We start from the raw sequence: 25019 nt of genomic DNA, 5'->3' as shown, positions 1-25019 counted from the left end.
TTACCTCATTCTTTTTTTTTTTTGAGACAGTCTGGTTTTGTCACCAGGCGCCAGACTGGAGTACAGTGGCGCAATATCAGCTCATTGCGACCTCCGCCTCCTGGGTTCAAGCAATTCTCCTGCTTCAGCCTCCCAAGTAGCTGGGACTACAGGCGTGTGCTACCACACCCAGCTAATTTGTTTTTTTGTTTGTTTGTTTGTTTGTTTTTGTATTTTAGTAGAGATGGGGTTTCACCATGTTGGCCAGGATGGTCTCGGTCTCTTGACCTGGTGATCCACCTGCCTCGGCCTCCCAAAGTGCTGGGATTACAGGTGTGAGCCATGGCACCTGGCCTACCTCATTCTTTTTAATAGCTGTTTAGTAGTATATTCTGTAGTGTAGTTATGTTATAAGGTATGGATATTGGCTGATTTTTTGCTAGAACAACAATGTTACAATGAACATTGCATACACCTATTTAACAGTTCTGTTAAATAGATTCCTAGAAGGAGGGTTTCTTAGTCAAACAGCATGTGTATTATTAATTTCAGTATAATCATATTTATCCTAAACAGGAGTAATTTTTCTATTATGAATCCCTACTTTTCACTGTAAGCAACTCCTGTCATTTAATTCGTGACTATACTGTCCCTGGGCTATCTGAAGCCTTGCTGGATCAGGAGTCTTGTCTCAATTCAGGGGAGAAAATTGAGGCAGTATTCCGTCCTCACTTTGGGAACAGCCACTGAGGGTGCAAGAGTAGAGGATGAATTTGCTTGATACTCTTTTCTTCCCTCCCTCCTCAGAATGAAGTTACATTACTACGCAACGAGGTGGCTCAGTTGAAACAGCTACTGTTAGCTCATAAAGACTGCCCGGTCACTGCACTACAGAAAAAGACTCAAGGCTATTTAGGTGAGTGGCTCACAACCTAAGCTGAGTCAGTCAGTCAGTCAGTAAACTGTATGTACTGAGTGTCTCAGCTGCTTAGAATTTTATAACTGCATTCTGAATGTTCTGGGGACCTCATGCTGATGAGTGAGCAGCCCTTGTGGAGCAACCAGACCTAGAAAAAAAATGTTTTTGACAACAATATAGAGTTATCCTAATTATCTGTTACAGTTGGGGTTAAAGGGGTAGCAATACTTACCGGGTACATAGTTTGTGTTAGGCACGCTAGAGTCTTCCCAGGTCTCTCATGAAATGGATATGTCTATATGTGAGAAAACTGCACTCAGATTAGGTCACTTAGCCGAAGTTACCAAGCTGGGAAAGTGGTGAAGCCAAGATTTATATCTAGGTATTTCTTATTCCAAAGACACTGTCTTGGCCTAGAAAAGACATAAACCACAGATGATACATTGGGATTTAGGGTACATTTTATCTTTCTAATGATAGGCTGATGTTGGTTTCAGTTTATAATCTATGAGCATGCATAAAATAGTGCTAGAAGGCAATGGCCATGGAGTTGTGCTTAGGACATGCACAATTCTGAAGTTTAAATTACTGTGAATAATTTGCTTATGGGCAATAAATGCTAGTTTTCTTTTTGCAAATTAAATTCATAGAACTATTGCTATCAAATTTTGATGTATTAAATTATTTTTCCACTGTCTTTATCATTTCAGAGATGTGTTCCCGTAGAAAAGGAGTAACCATATCACCAATTTTAAACTCTCTAAATTTTAATTTTAATATGTACTTCAGGGTGCATTCATTCATTAAGTAGATATTGATGGAGTGTCTGTTCTGTGCCAGGCACTGTTTTACATGCTGGGCTTATAATAGGGAACCAAATAGATTAGATTAAATCCCTGCCCTCGAGGAGCTTATATTTTAGTGGGTGAGAAAGACAGTAAACAAGATAAATAGCTAAAATATATGACATGTTAGATAACAGTAAATGTTAGAAGGAAAATGAAAACAGCAAAGGGTAATATGAAATGTTAGCAGCAGGATGGAAATTTTAGATTAGGTGGCTTTTGAATAAAGACCTGAAGGAAGTGAGGGAGCTGTATGCATTTATATGGGAAAAGGTACTATAGGGAGGAGGATCAGCAAGTGCAAAGATGCAAAGTGGCAAGGTACCTGGTACATTCTAGGAACATCAAGTAGGCTTGGCTGGAGTTGGGAGTGGAGAGTAATTGGAGATGAAGTCGGGGAGGTAACAGCAACATTTCATGTAGGTTTTCTTCAGTCATGGTAAGGATCTCAGCTTCTACACTGGGGGCCATTAGAGGCCATTTTCAGCAGAAGAGTGATATAATTGATCTGACTAGGCCAGGTGCCGTGGCTCACGCCTGTAATCCCAACACTTTGGGAGGCCGAGGCAGGCGATCACCTGAGGTTGAGACCAGCCTGGCTAACATGGTGAAACCCTGTTTCTACTAAAAACACAAAAAGTTAGCTGGGCGTGGTGGCGCATGCCTGTAATCTCAGCTACTCAGGAGACAGAGGCAGGAGAATTGCTTAAACTCGGGAGATGGAGGTTGCAGTTAGCCAAGATCGTTCCATTGCACTCCAGTTTGGGCACAAGAGCCAAACTCTGTCTCAAAATAGTAATAATAATAATAATAATAATAATAATAATTGATCTGACTTACATTTGAACAGGATTCCTCTGTTAGAGATATCGGGGTACAAGGGCAGAAGCAGCCAGTCCACTTAGGAGGCTATTACAGTAATACAAGCAAGGGATGATGGTAGTGAAAGCAGTGAGAACAGGTTGAATTCAGTATATATTTTGAAGTTAGGGTGATGAGAGTAGATGGGGTGGTATATATGAGAAAAAGAATAAAAAATTGCACCAAAGTTTTTGGCTTGAGCAACTGCAAGAATGAAGTTGTCATTAATTGAGATAGGGTGAAGTGTAGGGGAACATGGTTTGGGAAGTATATCAGGAACTCAGTTTTGGACAAACTAAGTTTAAGGAGCATATTAGGCTTACAGGTGGAGATGTCAAGCGGGCAGTTGGTTATATGGGTTTGTAATTCAGAGGAAAGGCTGAAGATAGAACTTTGGGAGTTAGCAGCATATAGTTAGTTTTGGTTTTGTTGGTTTTGCTTTTGGATTTTTTTGGAGACAGAGGTAGCTCTGTCTCCCAGACTCTCAAGTGATCCTCCCATCTCAGCCTTAGTAACTGGGAACACAGGCGTGCACCACCATGCCTGGTTAACTCTTTTGTTTTCTTAAGAGATGACGTTTTACCATGTTGGCCAGGCTGGTCTCAAACTCCTGGACTCAAGGGATCTGCCTGCCTTGGCTGCCCAAAGTGCTGGGATTACATGTGTGAGCCACCACACCTGGCCATAGTTAGTTTCTAAAGCCTTGACACTAGATGAAGTTCCCAAGGGAGACAGCATAGACAGAAAAAGAGAAGTCCCAGGAATGAACCATGGAGTACTCCAGCATTTACAGTTCGTAGAAACGAGAACGAACCTACAACCAGGAAGTGAGGAGGAAAACCAGCTACGTGGGTGAATGTGGTGTTCTGTAAATCAAAATAAGAAAGTGTTTCAAGAAGTTCAGTAATTTTAAATCTTGTTGATGGGCTAAAGAGAATAGGGACTGTTTATCAGTATATAATCTACATACAGTCAGTTTTCTACTTAGTCCCTGCAAGAACTCTGACACGTAGTCAGAGTCAGTCCATTAAACCACTTATTCTTTTTTTTTTTTTTTAGACAGAGTCTCTTTCTGTCACCCAGGCTGGAGTACAGTGGCTTGATCTCAGCTCACTGCAGCCTCCGTCTCCCAAGTTCAAGTGATTCTCCTGCCTCAGCCTCCTGAGTTGTTGGGCACCATCATGCCCAGCTAATTTTTGTATTTTTAATAGAGACGGGGTTTTGCCATGTTGCCCAGGCTGTTCTTGAACTCCTGGCCTCATGTGATCCACCCACCTCTGCCTCCCAAAGTGCGGGGATTACAGGCATGAGCCATCATGCCTGGCCTTACACATTCATTATAGCAAAGATGTATTTAGTTCCTGCTGTGTGGTATAGACATTGTGTAAGTACTTGACACATGATAAATAAGACATTGTCACTACCTCTGAGAGATTCATAGAGTCATATAAACCTGTGAATAAGCTAAGGACAAATATCCCAGTCAAGGATTCCCTGAACTGGGAGCTTCCTAAGGACAGGATCCCTGTTTTCTTCTCTGTGTACCCGTGCCTGGTACATGGATGATGCTCAGTAAATATTTGATGAATATATGCTATGAAAACACAAAGAATAAAACAGTTAATTTACTGAGAGTAACAAAGACGGCTTCACAGAGGAGGCAATATTTGAATCTTAAAAGAAGACTCAGGCATTCATCAGGAAGTCAGAAATAGAACTGACTATTGAAAGTTTGCCTTTTGGCTGGGCGCAGTGGCTCACGCCTGCAATCCCAGCACTTTGGGAGGCCGAGATGGGTGGATCAGCTGAGGTCATGAGTTTGAGACCAGCCTGGCCAACATGGTGACACCCCATCTCTATATTTTTTTAATAAAAAAAAAAAAGAAAGTTTGGCTTTTTTCCACATAATCTCTGTTTAAGAAGCTATAGAAGCTATCTGATGTTTAATACAACTCCTTAACTTGCTGAGTGTGATGACTCATACCTGTAATAATCCCAGCAAGTTGGGAGTCTGAAGCAGGAGGATGGCTTGAGGCCAGGAGTTGAAGGCTGCCATGAGCTATGATTGTGCCACTCCATTCTGGGTGACAGAGTAAGACCCTCTAAAAAAATTTTAAAAACATTTGACTGATGAGAAACATGGAGTTACCACTGTATGTAGCTCAGGTACTTGTGTTTAGTAGTAAAATGTTAGTGTCACTTTAGGTGGAGTGGCATAGGTCATAATGTTTTATAATCGTTAATGCCCAGCTAATTTTTAGTCAGAAGGGTCTAAAGATTTCTTTGTAGTTTTACATGTTAACTGAACCTGGGTCAGGGACTGGCCATTCATAATGTCATTTGATTATAGCTTGACATTTACCACACTTACCTGTGGTACAACTACATGAAAAAGGCACATTAAAAATAATGGAATAGGCCAGGTACGGTGGCTCACGACTGTAATCCCAGCACTTTAGGAGGCTGAGGTGGGTGGATCATGAGGTCAGGAGTTCGAGACCAGACTGGCCAACATGGTGAAACCCCGTCTCTACTAAAAATATAAAAAATTGCCAGGCGTGGTGGCGCATGCCTGTAGTCCCAGCTACTCAGGAGGCTGAGGCTGGAGGATCTCTTGAGTCCAGGAGTTCTGGGCTGTAGTGCACTATGCCAGTCGGGTGTCTGCACTAAGTTCTGCATCAGTATGGTGGCCTCCTGGGAGTAGGGGACCATGAGGTTGCCTAAGGAGGGGTGAAGCAGCCCAGGTCAGAAACGGAGCAGGTCAAAACTTGCGTGCTGATCAGTAGTGGGATCACGCCTGTAAATATCCACTGCACTCCAGCCTGGGCAACATAGCGAGACCCATCTCTTTAAAAAAAAAAAAAATTAGGGCTGGGCGCAGTGGCTTAACGCCTATAATTCCAGCACTTTGGGAGGCCGAGGCGGATGGATCACGAGGTCAAGAGATCGAGACCATCCTGGTCAACAAGGTGAAACCCCGTCTCTACTAAAAATACAAATTAGCTGGGTATGGTGGCGCACATCTGTAGTCCCAGCTACTCGGAAGGCTGAGGCAAGAGAATTGCCTGAACCCAGGAGGCGGAGGTTGCGGTGAGCCGAGATCGCGCCATTGTGCTCCAGCCTGGGTAACAAGAGCAAAACTCCGTCTCAAAAAAAAATTAGCTGGGCATTGTGGCATGCACCTGTAATCCCAGCTACTCGGGAGGCTGAGGCAGAAGAATTGCTTGAATCCAGGAGGTGGAGGTTGCAGTGAGCTGAGATGGCACCAGTGTACTCCAGTATGGGTAACAGAGCAAGACTCTGTTTTAAAAAATAAATAAAAATAATGGAATAAGCCGGGCATGATGGCTCACGCCTGTAATCCCAGCACTTTGGGAGGCCAAGGCAGATGGATCACTTGAGATCAGGAGTTCAAGACCAGCCTGGCCAACATGGTGAAACCCTGTCTCTACTAAAAATACAGAAATTAGCCAGGTGTGGCAGTGTGTACCTGTAGTCCCAGCTACTTGGGAGGCTGAAGCATGAGAATCGCTTGAACCTGGATGGCAGAGGTTGCAGTGAGCTGAGATCACACCACTGCACTCCAGCCTGGGTGACAGAGCAACACTCGGTCTCAGGGAAAAAAATAAATAAAATAATGAAATAATTCAATTCCTGTGAGAATTAATCAAAGAGGATGGTTAGAAAGAGATCTATTTTTTTTTTATTTTGAGACGGAGTCTTGCTCTGTCGCCAGGCTGGAGCGCAGTGGCACAGTCTCAGCTCACTGCAACCTCCGCTTCCTGGGTTCAAGCGATTCTTCCATCTCAGCCTCCTGAGTAGCCGGGACCACAGGCGTGTGCCAAACACCTGGCTAATTTTTGTATTTTTAGTAGAGATGGGGTTTCACCATGTTGGCCAGTATGGTCTCGATCTCTTGACCTCGTGATCCACCTGCCTCGGCCTCCCAAAGTGCTGGGATTACAGGCGTGAGCCACCAAGCCCAGCCTAAGAGAGATCTATTTTAAATCACTTTTAAAGAAATGAAGGCTAGGTGCGGTGGCTCATGCTGTAATCCCAGCACTTTTAGAGGCAGGAGGATTGCTTGAGACCCTATCTCTTAAAAAAAAGAAAGAAAGTAATGACTAAGAAGAAGAGTTGTTGCATGAGTGTTCTAAATATGGGTAATGAACTATACAAAGACCTAGAAACCAGACAGTGTAATGATCATGTTGGAGGTTCATTTTATTGGGATATATAGGTTGATTTTGGCCAGTTCTTCCCTTCTTACAACTTCCCATTTCCTAATCCATTTATGACTTAGAAGCCAGGATTCTGGGAAGTTTCCCCCCAAAAAAAGGTAAGTTTCATTTCCCTTTTGGGCTTCTTTAGAACTATGGCAAAAGGTAGTCATGCCTCTTTCCCCATTCTGTTTTCTAACCAATTGTTCTCTGCTCTTTGCCCTCCTTCCTGGCAGAAAGCCCAAAGGAAAGCTCAGAGCCAACAGGTTCTCCAGCCCCGGTGATTCAGCACAGCTCAGCAACAGCCCCTAGCAATGGCCTCAGTGTTCGCTCTGCAGCTGAAGCTGTGGCCACCTCAGTCCTCACTCAGATGGCTAGCCAAAGGACAGAACTGAGCATGCCAATACAATCGCATGTGATCATGACCCCACAGTCCCAGTCTGCGGGCAGATGATGCCTCCTCCGGTGAAGAGGTTCCCAGCCAGAGCTCGCCACCCGAGAGCCAAGAGAAACGTCATCTTACCCCTCCCATCTGCCTTGGACATGGCAACATGGGGGGCGAGTTGTGTGTTGTGAGTAATGGACAGATATGGGGCTTTTTAGGCTTTTTAGCCACATGGTCATGTACGTTTGACAGCTGTACTGGGGGCCTCCCAGCCCCAGAGCCTCATAGATCATCCTCAAGGGTGGGGTTTCTGATGCACCCACAGCCAAAGGCCTTTCCACATGGTCCGAACAATCACCCCTGCCCCATGCACGTGTATCTGTCTCTTTTAACACTAACCCTTGGCACTTCTAGGTTTGGGGTTTCTCAGCTCCTTCTCTTCCCACTAAGCCGTGGCTGTTACCTTTTTGTTCCTTACCAGCATGCCACTTCCTGCCACATAGAGGGAGGCTAGATTTGATGGCATATCACCCGCTGACCCAGCCCCAGCCACCCAGTGGACTCAGGACTCTGTCTCCCACTGCTGCTTCTTTACCCATTTCCTTTTTCCTTTCCGTAATTCTAGTTAAAACATTTACTTATGAAGAATGTGAGGTTACCTTTGATGTATGAAGCAGCAGTATTTTCCAGTTCTTCCATAAGCTTTATTCCTTCTCCCTGCCTGCCACCAAAAAAAAAAAAAAAAAAAGGCAAAAAGAAAGAAACCCTCAAGAGTTCTAATTCTTTTTCATCTATTTCCAGAGCTATTTGGGTACCTCATTTTGTCACTTGACTTTATCTAGTGTAGTGGAGGGGTCTTTCCCACCACCCCACTAGGCCTCGGCAACCTCATTTTATGGCCTTATTATTAAAGATTGCTTGGTAGTGAAAAGGGAAGGGCCCAGGATCTGACTGGCCGATTCTATCTCCTCCCCTCCCTCTCCCTTCAGTTTTAATCATCAGGGCAGACAGGAACAAAGTAGTTCAAGGCTTGTTCCATCAGGTTAGAGATTAATTGATTCCTTTATGTTTTATAAGAGTTTGCTGGCCAAAGCTTACATATTGTCATCTTTGGTCATCTTTCTGCCCCTGCCTCTGCCTCTTCATTCCCGTCAGCATTACCGCCTCTGCCTCTCTTCTGTAACTACTTCAGACACAGCCCTCCTGGAGGCTGTCATGTAGGGGACTTGTACCCCATGTCTCCCCCTCACACGTCTATCTTCTTTTCTGAGCTAGAGTCTTCTGTTCACAAGTGCCCATCACCATCTGGACTACCTTCTTTCTCTTTCACCAGGTTCCTAGCTTAGCCACTAGGTCTTCCAGGTCCTCTAGAGTTTCTTCAACCCATTTCTGCTCTCTTCCCCCTACCTGCAGTGCTCCAGGATCTTGAAGCATCATAGCCAAGGTCCTGAGTGGATTTACTTGAGTATAAGATTGAAAGGAGGGACGAAGGGAAGAGGGAAAGTCCAGAACTGTTCCCAGCAAAGGACCCCAGAGTCTGGCCTGGGAAATTGGTGACTATTGCTTCAACCATTCTTACTTTGAAGAGTTGGGTTGCAGGGGGAGCAGTTCATCCCTCTTGTCCCTCTTTCTTCCACATGAAAGCTTCTCATCTCCCCTTGGCTCTTAACTATGCAGTTTCCACTAGGACCATAGGAAGCAATTCAGAGCCAGAGGCCTGTGGATAGATAGGTCAGCTTTAATAGCCTTTCCATGTGAAACCCTTCCAGTTGTCCCAGAGCCACCTTCTGCCATCTGTGCAAGCCAAGAATGTTCTTCTCTCCATCTTTCCTACCTCCATCTTAAACGTACGTACAAAATAACTGCCAGCTTCCTTTCTTATTTTGTCTCCAAAATTGACTGTTACAGGGGAATGAGAAAACGTTCTATGCTACAAGATCCCCATATCCTTAAAGTGATATCCTATCCTAGTGAACCAGTCAGGTAACATGTTCTGCTGCGTTTGTTTTAAATTTCCCCTCCTGCTTTTCACGGCTGGTGCTGAACAGGCCACACCCCTAAAGACAAAGGAGAGAAAACATGGTTTTCTCATCCTCTACCACCAGGTACCTAACTGGAATAGCCCCTGAAGTGACTCAGACTAGCAAATGTTACGACAGATGGTCAGGCTGCAGGTTACCACCTCCAGGGACTTCACTTTTGCCTTTAAAAATTCACAGCCATAACTTGTGCTCAGGACTTCTTCTTTGGATGGCTGCTCCCTGGGATTTTCTCCTGCTTTAGAGTTTTGTTTCATCTTTTTATTGTCTTGATTTCCCAGTAGCAGCCTTGCCCTGCAGCTTGACTGAGTTTATGGCTCCTAAGGAGCTTTCCTAAGACTCTTGACTACTTTTCTTCCCCCTTCAGTCAAGTGTTTTTAAAGTTAAGAATCAGTTTGTCACTGCATACATGCCCTGCCAGTCTGTCCCTGTGTTGACTGGCTACTTTATGTGAGGGTCTTTTTTAGTTCTTAGCCCCCGTGACTAATTATCTAGTCCTAACTTCATTTTTATCAGTGGGAAGTTTGTATATGGGACCTAAACGAGGAGCACTGTCAGAACCACAGTAACAAAACAGTAACGAAATGGCACTAAAATAAGGAAGCAGCAGGTCAGAGCCCCAAGGTAGCTCTTGAGTTGGTTCGCAGTCTCACTAAGGAGGCAGAACAATTGCTTACCCTGAAGCTTCCCTTATAGTCAAAGGTGAAGTCATTTACCTTGTTATTGCCACCAGCCATGTGATCACTCCCCCAATCTTTGTCTTCCAGACTCATCTGGACCAGAACCAAACATCATGGAAGGTGTCACTTGGCCCTTCCTAAGGTCCATGGCCTTTCTAGAGGCCTAAGAGAGGACACGTTCAGAAAGGAGCTGAGTGTATGGTGGGTGTCCTAAATTCAGTGAATACAGGACTCAAGCTTCCCACCCCACTCCAGTGTGAGTGCTAGATACGTAAGCACCCTAGCTAGCTGCCACATACCTAAGGCCACAGAGGAAGGGGCCAGAACCAGGTCCTCTGGTCTGCTCACTCTCTGCCCCATTCCCCTAACAGAAAGCTTGCTTAGAGTTGAAAAGTCTAAGAAAGCTTCCCACACTACTAGAGAGGCCAAAAAAAAGTCATACCCCCTTTACTTACTCTTTCTGCTGCTGGTTATGCACCCCAAATCTGACTTCCTAAGCCTTCACCTCTCTCCTTGGCCCTAAGCTTAGACCATGTACTTCCAGTAGTGGTGAGGGACTGGGCTAACTGAACCTCATCTCGTTCACTCCTCCCTATCTGTTCTGTTCCTCTTTTGTTGCTGTTTTACATGTGACCTCTGTCACATGTTCTGTCCGTCCTTGATTCACTGCTTTCTGGCACCACCCATCCTGGTAGATGGAGTCTTGACCCCAACTGTGCACTATGTACAGCCTGAACCACCAAACGGACACCAAAAGATTATTCCTGAGGTTTCTGGGGCTCCCCTGCTCCATACTGAGAGGCTCCTAACGGTGCTAGTCCCCGAGACAGCTGTCCCCGCCAGTTTTCTCCTTTCTTCATCAGCTCCTTCCCATCCCCAAATCATTAATTTTCCATTAATGCTGTATATTGTATACACAGGAAAGAAATGTTATTTCTTTTTTTTAATTTCATAACCAGTCTCTTTAGATTCCAGCCCTCCTAACTATATCACATGTGCCTTGTTGATATGCTCTTTCTGCTTTCTTTACACTTACATTTGACGGGGGTGGGGGCGTCTGGAAGAACAGGAAAGGTGAGTATTCTAAATTAGATTAAAGGACCCCCTCCACCCCACTACAGCCTCCCACACCTCTAGTCATCCCTCTCATAGTACAGGACTGATTTGTCTCTGTGTCTGTTTGTACCCACAAATGTGCATATAGACATAAATTCCCCCAGCCTATACCAAGGTGATGACCCAGTAGGAATGAGCATAGGCGGCTGCTGGCCACCGTTACCACCCTCGGCACCAATTGAGTTGTCTCTCTCTGGGGTGAAGTCCTACCCCAGAATGAGAAAAGGCTGGGGAGAGTATGGCAGGTTACAGCAGCTTATGTCCTTTGTAGATGCAGGTTTGTATCATAGCTACTAGGGCTTATTCTTTTTAATGGGGGGCTAATAGCACAGAGATCACTCATCAGCAGTAGCTACTGGTGAGTGATGTTTTATCTGTAAGAAGTGGCTATGAGCAATAGTTTCACTGACTTGACCTTAGGGCAGTGGTCCCAAAATATGGTCCAGGACCAGCAGCATCAGTGCCACAATCATCTGGGAACTTGTTAAAAATACACATTCTCATGCCCCATCTCAGACCTATTGAATCACACACTCTGGGGGCAGGATTTAAAAGCACTCCAAGTGATTCTAATGCACACTAAACGTTAAAAACCATTAAAAAAAAAAAAAAAACGGGGTTTCACCATGTTGGTCAGGCTGGTCTTGAACTCCTGACCTCAGGTGATCCATCTTGGCCTCCAAAGGCGTGAGCCACCACGCCTGGCCAAGAACCATTTCTTAGGGATAAGCTGGGAAATTCTTACAGGTGTGGAGGGTATTTCAAATACATCTTTTGCCTTTGCACTAACATTCTTCCATTTCTTTCAGCCTCTTCCTCCATTCCCATTAAAACAATCACCATTATATCAGTGATCTCAAAATCCAGATTTGTCTTCTTTCTAGTCATATCCTTAAAGCCATGCATTGGTCTGGACAGGAGTTGTCCCGTGTTTCCTTACAGACTGGTCACTCCGTGCTCTCTGTTACAGTAAGGACTGGCCAGAGCTTCAGCTGTCCCGTTCCTCCCCCACAGCACACACACACCTGTCAGGCAGGGAGGAGATGAACCCCGAACCCCAAGAGTGGAGGCTGCCGCATCCTAACATAGTACCTATTGAAGAGGAAGCAGTGTGTATCTATGATTATATCTCTGTTCAGCTATATATTTTTGACATGTGGCAACACCTCTCCATCTTATCAAGGAACTCAACTCGGTCTGGGTCTCCCCAGTGCCCAGTGGTGACCTTTGACAGGTAGGAGGATGCAGTGCTACAGGCTGTTTTATTTTTTGTTACAAAACTGTCTTTTCCCTTTTCCCCTCCACCTGATTCAGCATGATCCCTGTGAGCTGGTTCTCACAATCTCCCGGGATGGGGCTGAGGCAGGGGCTTCGCTCTATTCTCCCTAACTGTACCATCTTCCTTTCCCCCTTGCCACTTAGCAGTTATCCCTCCAGCCATGCCTTCTCCCTCCCTCCCTTGCCCTGGCATATATCGTGCCTTATTTATGCTGCAAATATAACATTAAACTATCAAGTGAACCACTGTTATGTCTGATGCTTCACTACTCTCTCTACAGGTCCCATTGTCCGCTCTTCGGGGAGGTCACTGGGCTTTCGGTCTGTCAACTTCCTTACTCCCCCATTTCTTAGGACAGAAGGAACAGGGATTCTTGTTCCTAGTTTTTATACAGGGGAGACACAGCCTAGAGTAGGTGGATGATTTCTGTCGCTTACGAAATACGACAGAAGGGCCAGGGCAGAGCTCCTGTGGACTGCCTTGGAGACAAGGGCCCTTAGCATCCTGGTGGCAAGCACTCACCAGGAAACTTACTATGTGCTTTATGTGGATGGCAGGTGGGAGAGTTGCTGATGGCAAATGGCCTTTTACTTTTCAGTGTTTTGTTGACAACCCCCACCCAACCATTAAAAAAAGAAAAACCAGCCCTAGGCTGGGCGCACTGGCTCATTCCTGTAATCCCAGCACTTGGGAGGCTGAGGTGGGCGGATCACAAGGTCAGGAGATTGAGACCATCCTGGCTAACACGGTGAAACCCCGTCTCTACTTAAAATGCAAAAATTAGCTGGATGTGGTGGCGCACACCTGTAGTCCCAGCTATTCGGGAGGCTGAGGCAGGAGAATCACTTTAACCTGGGAGGCAGAGGTTGTAGTGAGCTGAGATCACACCATTGCACTCCAGCCTGGGCAACAAGAGTGAAACTCGGTCTCAAAAAAAAATGAAGCAGGTCAAGAGTTCACAAGAAAAACAGGTAATGCTCAGAGCCTGTGGGAATCAGGAAGAGGTGTAGGGAAATCACAGATAATTTCTTGCATCTGTTTCTTCCTTTATAATTAACATCACAAGTGAGAATAGTGAGCCAGGCTGAAGAATTTGACAAAAGATAGTAGGAGTCTCTGGAGTTTCCCAGTAGGAGAGAAATGATTTAAGAAGCTATATATGGTTGGTGTTCAGTAGACACATGACACAAATAGCCTGTGCCTCCTGAGGAGAGTGGGAAAAGCAGTGGTGGTCTTCACTGTGTTATGGCCAGGAGCACATGGGGGTCCAGAGAAGGGTAAAGAAAGGAAATTGCTGAAAGCCAAATACCAAAGCCCACATTATGAGGTTTTGGAGGTGGGAATGAACTCTGAAGACTGGGCAGTTTACTAAGTTAGAGGGACCGACCTATTCCAACTTCAGAGGAGACCAGTCACCTCCATCCTGGACACAGGAAGCCAGCTAGACCAGCCTCTTTCTGAATGCAGCTCAGCTCAAAGCCACTTGGAATTGATGTTTAGAGAAATAGTAGAAGCAGCAGGATGGTAAACATTGAGTGGCTGCCCTATGCTACATGGGATGGTAGAATGCTTTACTCTTCACCTCGTGATAACAGGAATAGTTGCTTCATTTTATTGATGATGAATTTTTAGCCAAGTCACACAGTGAAGTGCAAGAGCTAGGATTACAACTGAGTTCTGTCTGGCCCAGAGCCAGCTCTGCAGTGTCCCATCCACCCTGACACCGCTGCTCCTCTGGACCTCTGTCAGATAGGAGCAGACAAGGATCATGATGGGATGCAGCAGCTACTGCCCACAGAAGAGCCACTGATGCTCCCTTTCAAGAAGTGGTAAACTGGCCGGGCAAGATGGCTCACACCTGTAATCCCAGCACTTTGGGAGGCGGAGGCGGAGGCGGAGGCGGAGGCAGGGGCAGGCAGATCACATGAGGTTGGGAGTTCGAGACCCAGCCTGACCAACATAGAGAAACCTCATCTCTACTAAAAATACAAAATCAGCTGGGCGTGGTGGTGGGTGCCTATAATCCCAGCTACTAGAGAAGCTGAGGCAGGAGAATCACTTGAACCTGGGAGGTGAAGGTTGCAGTGAACCGAGATTGCACCATTGCACTCCAGCCTGGGTAACAAGTGCAAAACTCTGTCTCAAAAAAAAAAAAAAATAGGTGGTAAACTACAAGATGTCATGATGATGAATGTCAGGTTCTATGCTTGGGACCAACCTCGAGACAAAGCTTACAAAAAGATTCACCCTAGCTCCATCTACATTAATAGAAATATGGTATTTGGAGCATCCAAATAGATACAAACCTGCTCTAATCTACATATCTAAAGGGGACGTTGGTTCCTAGATCCCTTGCCTTAAAGAGTGGGGTGCTTCCCCTTGAGCAAAAAGGTCTACAGAGTGGGCTGAGCACGGTGGCTCACCCCTGTAATCCCCGCACTTTGGGAGGCCAAGGTGGTTGGATTGTTTGATGTCAGGAGTTCAAGAGCAGTCTCAAAAAAAAAAAAAAAAAAAAAAAAAAAAAGGCCGGGTGCGGTGGCTCACGCCTGTAATCCCAGCACTTTGGGAGGCCGAGGCGGGTGGATCACGAGGTCAAGAGATCGAGACCATCCTGGTCAACATGGTGAAACCCCGTCTCTACTAAAAATACAAAAAAATAGCTGGGCATGGTGGCACGTGCCTGTAATCCCAGCTACTCAGGAGGCTGAGATAGGAGAATTGCCTGAACCCAGGAGGTGGAGGTTGCAGTGAGCCGAGATCGTGCCATTGCACTCCAGCCTGGGTAACAAGAGTGAAACTCTGTCTCAAAAAAAAAAAAAAAAGGCTGGAGTGGAAGAATGAACTGTCTTCAAAAATATGAAGAGCTTTTACACATGAAAGAGATGAGAGATGTTCTGTGAGACTTAATGAAGCAAACTAAGAACCCCTAGTAGAAGCCACAGGAAGCCCAAAGCCCCCTTGGCACAAGGATAAATATGTCTGAAGACTGTCGTCTCAGGAGATGGTAAGTTCCCCAGCTGGGGCGTGTGAGGTAATCACAGCTAATGTTTGAGGATACCTGTTCTATGCCAGCTGTTTTGCTGAATGGATTACAAAAAGTATGTTAAATAATGCATACCCTAGGAAGAAGTTCCTTGTAGAATGGGCCCATGTTTTAGGTAAGGAAACTGAAGCTCAGAGCGAGAGACAGCTTGCCAAAGCAGAGTCCAAGGCCTTTACGTCATGGCTCTTCCTCAGCACAGGCTAGAGACCCACACCGGTGGGGATGCTCAGAAACAGACTGTAAGGATTAGAAGGAACCTGCACCACAGGCTTTGAAGGCCTTTCCCAGAGGATTAGTGATTCTGATTTGTCCTAAGAAGACGGATTCTAGGCTACCCTAATATGTCAGAGCCAGAGCCAGGCAGAGACTGTGGTGACCAAAGAGAGAGGAGGCAGATTGATAGTCCAGCCCCACAGTAGCCTGCTCCTGTCCTTCTGGGACTCCCCGAAGTCTAGACCCTAGCACCTCCACTCAGCCTCACCCTCCTCGCTTCCTTTGCAGAGCTCTACATTCTAGGAAAAGGAAATGGCCGGAGCTGGCAGTGAGGAGCTGTGACCACAGGGTGGCAGCAGTGCTTCACCTGTGGAGGGCGACTTCATAGGAAGGGCGATGAGGCGAGTCGGAAGCAGTATGCTCTAGTGAAGGTGGTGGTCTGTCTGCAAAGATTTAAGGCCACGCCCATTCAGTGGGCTCCAAAACCCTTTAGCCTTCTATATCTTAGTAATTTTTTTTGAGATGGAGTTTCGCTCTTTTTGCCCAGGTTGAAGTACAGTGGTGCGATCTTGGGTGAGCCACTGCACCCAGCCAAAAAAGAAATTTTTTTTAATCAAAAAAATATAAGATACAGGCCAGGCACAGTGGCTCACGCCTGTAAGCCCAGCTACTTGGGAAGCTGAGGCAGGAGAATCACTTGAACCAGGGAAGAAAAGGTTGCAGTGAGCCGAGATCACGCCACTGCACTCCAGCCTGGGCAAAAAGAGTGAAACTCCATCTCGGAAAGAAAAAAAAAAATTTAAATCCTCTGCACTATCATGAAGCTGAATTTATCTATCCACAGGCAAATCTGAGTAGCCCTCAAGAGGCACACAAGCAGAGGATGGGCTGTGTGGGCCTGTCAGCCCCAGACGGGGAAGACCAGACCTGATCATCCTGGACTCAGACCCTGGCTCTTCCCACTCCTCTTCCACTCCAGGGTAGCCTACTTAACCCCTCCTGACATGAGTTTCTTTTTTGGGGGACAAGGGGGATGGAGTCTCACTCCTCTGTCACCCAGGCTGGAGCGCAGTGGTGTGATCTCGGCTCACTGCAACCTCCATCTCCCTCCCAGATTCAAGTGATTCTCCTGCCTCAGCCTCCCAAGTAGCTGGGACAACAGGCATGTGCCACTACACCCGGCTAATTTTTTATTTTTAATAGAGACAGAGCCTCACCAATGTTGGCCAGCCTAGTCTCAAACTCCGGCCCTCAGGTGATCCGCCTGCCTCAGCCAACCAAAGTGCTGAGATTACAGGCGTGAGCCACTGTGCCCAGCTGACATGAGTTTCTTGTGCTTTAGTCTACCCGTTAGGAAAGAGGGGAAGTGATAAACAACTGCAGCTCTCCAACCTGTTGAGGGATTGGGGGTTCTTGTAAGGCCCCCCAGGGCCTGGCTCTGACAAAGCATCTGCAACTAATGATGCTTCTTGAGCTCTGGAGACAGAATTTATGCATCTAATAAAGTCTATCACTCCAGGCTTAGGGGCCGGGGGCAGGACGCTGAGAGCAGGAAGTCCTGGGGGCACCATGGGAAGGGATCCCAGGTGGCTCCTAATGAGCCCTGCATTTCCATTTGCCTGTTCTAGATTCCCCCTAAGGCTGCTGTGAGGCTGGGGGTGGGGTGACAGCAGGTATAAGAGGCCGGGGTGGCTGTAGGAGGGTAGATGGCAGCATGGATTCTAGGCAGGCTGCTGCGCTGCTGGTGCTGCTGCTGTTAATAGATCCTGTCTGTGCTGAAGGGCCAGGAGGCCGGCAGGAAGACCAGCTCTCCCAGGTAAGTGAGCATCCCATCCCCTTATCACCCATACCTTGTCGCCTCTTCCTTGGTTGAGACTTGTGCTCTAGGTTCTGATGATACTTTCTCTGGTTGCCAAGGTTGTCGTTAGGTCCTCACATCTGAGGAAATGGTTCTGCAACCTCCTACCACTTGCCCCTGGAAGCCAGTCCCTTCCCCTTGTGACTTATGTGTCCAGGGTATTTGCCCATCTTCCTTCCCTGATAGCCCCTGGCACAGGAGGAAGACAGTGGACCCCGCCTACCACGCCCTGGGTCACTCTTGCGATCCCTGCTCCAGGCAATGGAGAGACCTGGCCGGAGCCAAGCCTTCCTGTTTCAGCCCCAGAGGTGAGGAGTTTGGAAGGGACACGGGCATGGCAGGGGCTGGGGGTGGAAAGGGCAGGGGACAGAGGAAGAGGAAAAGGAAGGGGGCCAGAGAAGGAAGACTGAAGGGATCTGAGGACTAATCTCTCCTAAGATTTGGCAGAAATACCCGGGGATCCTGGAGCAATGAACGGCTGAGTCCTCGGGCTGGAGAGGGGCTGCATTCCCAGTTCTGGAGCCTGGCTGTCCCTCAACGCTTTGGGAAGAAGTGACGGCATCCCTTGATGTGTTTGCATGCAATGTCCACATCCAAAAGTGCCAATGTGTGCCCCCCAAATAAAGGTGTCTGATTTCTGAATCCATGTGTGTCTGTGTGACTTCAGAGGGCTGGGTGGAAGCCCAAGGGCTAGAGCCACTACCCCTCCCCCTCCACCAAACTCAGCCTCCAGCAAGGCAGCTGACAGAAGGGAAATCATGAGAATGGCTGGAAAAGGAGCTCAAGAAAGGCACACAAAAGTAAGGTGGTGACTTCCTCTGCCATCCATACGGCTCAGGGAAACAGAAGAGAAGGGCTTAAAAATCCACAAAGCAGCATATTTATTCCAGGCTCTAGTAGACAGCCCCCTGATTTCATTCCCACTCATCATCACCAATAAAATGAGGACGGATCCTGGGCTGGCTGAGGCCCTGTGGTCCTTGGCTCCTTGCCCTGTGCCTTCTTGCCTCAAGGCAGGCAGTCTGTGTCAGAGGTAGAGATGGCACCCACAGAGGGTACCAGAGCTGCGCAGATACATGAGCCCAGAGGCAGGAAGAGCAGGGAGCAAAGGGTGCGCATCCATGAGTCCAGCTGGGGCTTCACTTGCTGCCCGCCATGATCTTGAGGTACTGCAGGGCACGGCGGGCAGCCTCACCACGGGCTGCCTCCCTGGTGGTTGCAGAGCCATGACATACAGTGGCCGGCTGGGTGGACAGTTCCACCAGGCACTGGCAGAGTCCACTCAGGCTCAGCTCCTCTGGAGAGCAAGAGAGAGGAAGGAGGCAGTGTTGGGCGGGAGGCAGCCCTGAGGGGGAGGGGTACGTTCACATCATCGTCACCCCCTTCTACTTGCTCCTGTCCAGCCCCCACCACCCTTGGCTTGCTCCCCAGCCAGCCATACCAATATCCAGGTAGCTGACATGGAAGGCCTGCTCCTCAGAGAGCTCAGTGAGGACACGGCAGCAGGCAGGGCCCAGGGCACCCAGGGAGCCCAGGGAGCAACTGCGGAGGGACAGGATCTTCTCTCCCACTGAATTTCGTAGAGAATCCCAGGTGCAGCCTGGGCCCCGGTTCCGAAGACCATCCAGGCGGGAGCCCACACCCTGACGAGATGGGGACAGTGAGAAAGATGAGGCAAGAGACGGTGGGACCCAGGCATTCAGACGTTTGACGTCAAAGGAGAAAAAAGCACAAAATGCTTCCTCCAGCCTGCCTCCCCCAAGTCAATCCCCACATGGTCCCTTCTAACTACCAGGCCCCAGGCCACATGGCCAGGCATCCCTCCTCAACCCAGTAACAGAACTACAGAGCGGGCCTACAGTCAAAGCTGAGTCGGCCCCAGGAACCCTGGGTCTGGTAGGAAAACTGGCAGAAGCAGGCCTAGGGCCCAGAGAGGCTCACTGCTGAGTCACAGACCCAAGTCCCTGGAGCCCTGCCCTGGCATGGAGGATGGGCCACTCACAATGGAGAAGTGGTCATCATCAGGCTCCACCTCATTGCCATCCCGGGCATCCAGAGGCACTGTATGCACTCGAAGCAGCATTTTGGCCGCCGCATTCCGCTTTGCCAATTTTTTGGACGTGCCACTCCCTGCATGTGGAGAGAGGGCTGCTGGGTTCTAATTCCCCACAGACCCAGTGCTTCCACCCAGGTCATACTTGGATTGAGGGTCTCCCTAGAATGTCAACTGGAAAGGGGAACTCAAGACTTGCCCATGCACCTGAGAACCTGGTCGGCCAGAGAGAAGGGGCCAGACAGGGTGCCAAGAAACTAGAAGGAAGGGGCTGCACCAGGGACTGTGAAGCAAAGAGAGCAAGGGCTGTACCAGAGTGAGGCTGGGAGCTGCTTTGGGGCTGGGGCCAGAGTGCTGCGAGAGAGGAGCTGTGAGAACCCCAGTTACCAATCTCAATGAAACGCTCTACTCGGCAGGTCATGGTGAATTCTTTGCGGTGGGCCGGCCCGGACTCCTGGGTCACTGTGTACTCCGGCAACCGCCAGCCTTTCTGCACCACCAGCTCCTTGGAAGGGAGACACAGGGTGCATGAGGCTGAGTGAAAAAAACGCTTCTCACACCCATACTGGTCCCCAAGCAGGAGCCTCAGACTAGGTGAGAGGAAGGAGAGAGGTGAGTGGAAAGGGCCTCAGTACCGGGAACCGCCCCCGCCCCCAACCACATACCACCCTCCCTCATGGCCCCTGGCTCAAGGGAAGACAGGCATGCACAGGAAATGGGGATGGGGCACACCTGTAGAGCACCAACGGGGTTGCATTCAGACTGCTGAGGGGAGACGGGGGGCTGCATTTCCATGGGGGGGCTCCTGAAGGAAAAAGGACGCAGGGCCAAAGTTGAGCTGAATGGTTCCATCCAAGCCTGCCCATGAGCTTCCAGCCAAACCACTGCTTTAGATTCCCGACTACCATCTCCCAATTCCCACCCGGCAGGCAGCTGTCTGTCCACACGTCTAGGCTGCTCCTTCCTGCTCTAGCTGGCTTCCTTCCCCCTCCCACTCAAGGAAGGCCTTCTCCAGGCCCCAGCCCATTTCCATTCTGGAACACGGGTATCATCTAAGCCAGGACAGTGGGAGAAGGGCTGTACTTCCAGTCCCAGAAGTGCCTGATGGGTCTCAAACACAGAAATGACATGCGGTCAACCCAGAAGAAAACGGGGCTGCAAGCCCCTTAAACATGGTGGAACATCATCCATAAGGCTATTTGAAAATAAATGACCTCCTGTCCCAAGAGCTTACCAGCAGGTGTGATTTCTTCAAGTTCTGGTTCCCACCTATTCCATTCTGTTTATTCTCAGACTTCCTCATGCTTGACCAGCCTGGGTCCAAGGACTGAGGGGCCAGAAACCAGAATCCCTTCCTCCACCCCCCTCAGGCAATCAGGGGACACAAGATACCTGGTTAGGACAACAGATGGAACTGGGGTAGCAGCTGCTGCAGCAGTAAAAACCGGAACGTCCTCAGGCAGTGAAGAGTCTAGGGGAGAAAAAGAACTTCCCGAGGGGAAGGGGGCCTTTGATTCACACCCATGTATAGGGGGAAGAGAGGGGTAGGGGACCCAGGTCTTCCTGACCTGCCCATCCCCTAAGAGAACTTCCAAATTGAGCCAAAGGATCAGGGAGGCTCAACCAACAGCTTCCTTCTGGGATCCTGTGCTGCCAAACACTGGCAAAAAGACCGAGAAAAGCGGGTCTCAGAGAAGAGGGTCTCTTTGTACCCAAGAACCAAGGAGCAACAAACTCCGAGCTGCGTGTGGAGGAAGAACATCTTGCTAGAACAAGGAGGCATGGTGGGAAGCAACTCCCTTTAGTCTCAGCCTCTACCCCTCTCCCTCCCTAACCCAGGCCCCAAACTACTGCCACAACCCCTCTATGGAGCTAACCAACCCCTCCACCCCAAGAATTCTTCATAGCAGCAGAGGCCCTGGAAGACCCTATTCAGGTCCAGAGGGACTCTCAGGAAGAGGCCAGGTCAGGGTGACTAAGTGTCACCAGGCCAGGCCTGGGAGCAGAGGGGGTGGTGCAGGGCCTGGGTTCCTCGAAGGGCTTCTGGGATGCCTCAGTTCCTCCCTCACCTGCTGTCCTCCAGGGCCGGCTCCAGCATGCTCCCCCCTTTGAGGTGTTTGAGGGCCACCTCAGCTGCCTTGTGCTTGGCTGCCTTCTTGCTGGGGCCCTGACCTGAGAGAGGGGGCATGGGCAATACTGGAGGTCACTGGAAGGACAGGAGAGAAACCAGCATCCCACAGCCTCTCTTCTCACAGCCAGAGGGAATCAATCAAGCCCCCTCTGACCAACCTCCCCCTGCTGAAGACTGGAAGTGTTTTACTAATTGCTGGAAGGAAGAGCCCTTATCTTTCCATTAGCTTCCAGAATTAAGCCATGCCGAGCAGGACTTCTGAGCTCAAACGCCTTAGGTGGACTGCTGAGTTCAAATGCCTTAATTTCCTTTGCAAAGCACTTTCTTTTCCCTCAATAAATAGCTGGAAAAAGAGAGGGTAGGCTCTGGAGTAAAAGCCCCACGTGACCGTGCATCAGCCATTTACTATCTCAAATACTCAGTTTCCTCATGTTCAACCTGGGCGGGCGGGGTGGGGAGGATACTGCCACCTACATCACTGGTTAGACTGAGGTTTAAAATTAAATGGGAATTTGGTTAAGCACCTGGAACAGAGCCCAGCATGCCAGGGACTCACTCCCCCAAATATTCCACTGGGATTTCAGTTATCTTCTTACTTTTCCTCTAGGATGATGAGGATCCGCCAGATCACTGTGGCAGTCCTGCTCGCTCCTTTTAACTCTCCCACGTCCTACCTACCTTCTCACAACCCTGTTCTCCCAATCCAGTCAGTGGCTTTTCCCCTGAAAGCTCTCCTTCCCTCACTAGTCTTGAAGAGGACTGTGAAGACAGAGACTCCAAGAAACAAAGCCATGGGGAACTGCGAATGCGCACCCCAGCCAGGCTGCCCAAGCCTTCCTCACCAGTGCAGCTGGTGTCGCCAACGGTGACCCGGAAGGTGAAATTAGGCTGGTGGGCTTGGCCCTCGGCTTTGAGAAGGTCGTACACAGGCGTCTTTCCTATTCTGGTCCCATACTCCTGCAGAAGGCTGATCGGGGTCTTGCCTGGGTTGGCGGCCAGCATTTGCTCTATACTGGGGGAAGGGGCACAGACCCTCATCACACCTCCCCTCTCTGCACCCACCTGGCCAAGCACTGCCATACCAGACCCAGGCATATTATGGGGGACATAGGGTCCAGGGGAACCCCAAGCAGTCTAGCATCCATTGGCTAGGTTCCAAGTGGAGGTGCAGGCTGGAAAAGTAGGGTCCACTACCCCAAAGCAAGGGGGGAAGAATGCACTGCTCCTGCCTCAGTTAAGGTAGGCACGTTTCTGTGCCCCAGTGCAGGTTGAAAATGCATACCCCCTGACATAGTGCAAGCCAGGAACCCAGTACCCACCAAATGCACTGAATGTGGGGGCATAAAGCCCAGTGTTCCAGTTCAGTCTGGGAACCGGGCCAACCCCAAACTATTTAGAGCTGGAGGCAGCAACCACTGCCCCGGTGCACGCCGGGAACCACTGCCCACTGCCCCAGTGCTTGCCGGGAACAACCCTCAAGCCAGGTGCATGCTGGGGCCGCGCTGCTACCCGCTCCGCACGGCCCCACGCTTTTCGCCCTGAAGGGATCGGTACGAGGCGGCTCACCTAGGCAGCCCGCAGCCCGTGGTAGTGCCGGAGCCTTGCTCCTCTTCACTCATTCCCTCCTCCGTCCCCGCGGGCGCCACCGTGACTGTAGCCTCCGCGCGCCCCAATACACCGCCGACGAGCTAGGGCCGGGGCCAAGCCCGGAGTCGCGGCCGGTAGGGCCCGCCGCGGGGCACGCTGGGATATGGAGTCCCCCGCCCACCCTACTTCATGAGCCTCCATCTGGAGGGGAGCTATCCGCCCCACAACCCTCCGCGTGGCTGGCCTGGGCAGGCTGCGCCGCCTTCTGGGAGGGGCGGGCCCTTCGCCGTCGCTTCCCGAGAAGGCCGTACTTTTTTGTTTGTAATATCGTCCCGCCTCCTTCCTTCCGCGCCCCTGGTCTCCCGTGCAGTGAGGCTGTGGGCATGCGTACTAGCGGAGTGAAAGCCAGGAGGCGGTAAGGACTAACTCGGGCACGGGGCCTTTTGGAGTCCAAGAAAACTACAGAACCCAGTAGCCTGCGCGCCATCTTTGTCGCAGCTGGAGGGGCAGGGTCAAGCACACACGAGAAGCTTAGCGGCGTAATTGGTTACTCCCGTTGCGTTTACTTCCTCTAGGTGCACTGAGATTGGTTACTTCGACTAAACGGGCGGGGACAAGAAAAAGTCAGCCCCCCTGACCCCGCCTCCTTGTTAAAGGAAGGTTGTGATTGGCCCGGGGAGGCTGCCTTCGGATCCTGGCTCATTGCAGTCAGGGTGGGCCTTACCCAGACACCGGAGGGGACCAATCTCTGCCTCCGCAGGGCGCTGGAGCTGGTGCAGGTCCAAGTCCGTCTCAGACAGTCCCCTCAACCCTCAGCCTAAGCCCCTGGCTGCTGGGCCTCCGTAACGCAGAACTTGTTTCCTTTTTCTAGGTTATCCTTCACCTCCCTTCAGGTTTTGCTGCTTTTGTAAGCCTTTTTAGAGCGGCTCTAGTGAACCTCCCTCACACTGGCCAGGACACCTCTGGGTCCTGATAATCAGGTTATAGTGGGACGATGGGATTAGAAGGACTAGGCACCTGGTGGTCTCTTTCCCTCTGCCGTGAGTCTTGGGTCTTTCAGCTGAAGAGAGCAGGAGTGAATTTTGGCCGCCCTAAGACTAATCAACTGATCTGGGTGTACAGGAGCAGATGCTTATTTCTTAGTCCTAGAGCCCCATTGCCTCCTCCCCGAAAGTCGCACAACCACTGGGCTAAAGGAAATCTTGTGACCTTGGAGAGAGAGAGATCACATTAAAAAAAAAAAAAAAAAAAGGTTCTAATGAGTCTTCTGAGAACGGGTCAAGAAATATCTTACTCTGAGCCGGGGTTGGGTTGGAGATCCAGAGGAATCTTGGAATGATAATGAGGGGTCATCCAGGAACAGTGGAGGAGGATGGGGCCTAGAGCTGAGTGAATTCCAAGTGGGTGAAATTGGAGTGAGCGGTGACAATCAAGGGAAGGAGAGCTGGCAAGATCGGTATGATAGGGGGAGCAATGCCAGGGTGCTAGGGATCCCATGTGAGGGGCTGCTCTCTCCGGTGTAGAAAGGAGTCTAAAGGACGGGTCATAGAGGGTTCCTGCGGAATCAGCCTAAGGCCCGAGGTGGGACTTTCATAGGGTACCGCCAGCAGGGAGGCGCGGGGCCCAGGCGGGCCAGGGACGAACCTGGAGCGCGCCGGATGGCAACAGCGGGCTCCTTTAAGAGGCCGGCGGCTCCATCGCAGCATCCCCCGCTCAGGGCGTGTCCGTCCCGGGGGGCCAGGGGCGGGGGCCCTGGAAGGAGCGGGAGTTCAAGCCGAGCTGGGACGAGGCTAGGGGTCGGGGGGTGGGGG

At 49.5% G+C, this 25019-nt stretch overlaps 3 protein-coding genes across 9 annotated transcripts in view; 2 read left to right on the top strand and 1 right to left on the bottom strand.

The window, feature by feature from the left end:
- LOC105715874 (cyclic AMP-dependent transcription factor ATF-7) overlaps positions 1-12570 on the top strand; it is a 116381-nt gene extending 103811 nt beyond the window's left edge. For all 3 annotated transcript variants that reach the window (XM_012450340.3, XM_064377162.1, XM_064377163.1), the window contains exons 11-12: positions 787-895; positions 7061-12570. In XM_012450340.3, coding sequence (XP_012305763.1) covers positions 787-895; positions 7061-7278 — 327 coding nt within the window. In that variant the 3' untranslated portion in view covers positions 7279-12570. The remainder of the gene's footprint in view (positions 1-786; positions 896-7060) is intronic.
- Positions 12571-14826: 2256 nt separating this feature from the next.
- NPFF (neuropeptide FF-amide peptide precursor) lies at positions 14827-18079 on the top strand. Of its 2 annotated transcripts, none has more exons than XM_012450339.2 (3): positions 14827-17395; positions 17624-17745; positions 17885-18079. In XM_012450339.2, exons 1-3 carry the CDS (start codon positions 17294-17296, stop codon positions 17991-17993), a joined length of 333 nt encoding a protein of 110 aa, XP_012305762.1. In that variant the 5' UTR covers positions 14827-17293; the 3' UTR covers positions 17994-18079. The 2 variants fall into 2 exon arrangements, with proteins under 2 accessions (XP_012305762.1, XP_012305761.1); XM_012450338.2 differs by having other exon boundaries at positions 17876-18079.
- Positions 18080-18294: 215 nt separating this feature from the next.
- Positions 18295-23366, bottom strand: TARBP2 (TARBP2 subunit of RISC loading complex). 4 transcript variants are annotated; one of them, XM_012450335.2, is made up of 9 exons: positions 23188-23366; positions 22464-22633; positions 21560-21662; positions 20883-20978; positions 20223-20295; positions 19878-19995; positions 19440-19567; positions 18879-19080; positions 18295-18734 (listed from the first exon to the last, which is right to left on the bottom strand). In XM_012450335.2, the coding sequence occupies exons 1-9, from the start codon at positions 23238-23240 to the stop codon at positions 18577-18579; spliced, it is 1101 nt and encodes a 366-aa protein (XP_012305758.1). In that variant the 5' UTR covers positions 23241-23366; the 3' UTR covers positions 18295-18576. The 4 variants fall into 4 exon arrangements, with proteins under 4 accessions (XP_012305758.1, XP_012305760.1, XP_012305759.1 ...); XM_012450337.3 differs by having other exon boundaries at positions 22464-22628; positions 23188-23250; XM_012450336.1 differs by lacking the exon at positions 23188-23366 and adding an exon at positions 22941-23063.
- Positions 23367-25019: the final 1653 nt, after the last annotated feature.

This window comes from Aotus nancymaae, unplaced genomic scaffold, assembly GCF_030222135.1.
Source record: "Aotus nancymaae isolate 86718 unplaced genomic scaffold, 86718_ANA_hifiasm-v0.15.2.pri h1tg000016l, whole genome shotgun sequence".
Lineage (NCBI taxonomy): Eukaryota > Metazoa > Chordata > Mammalia > Primates > Aotidae > Aotus > Aotus nancymaae.
Note: the sequence above shows the minus strand (reverse complement) of the source record. Positions and strands in the feature narration are given on the sequence as shown.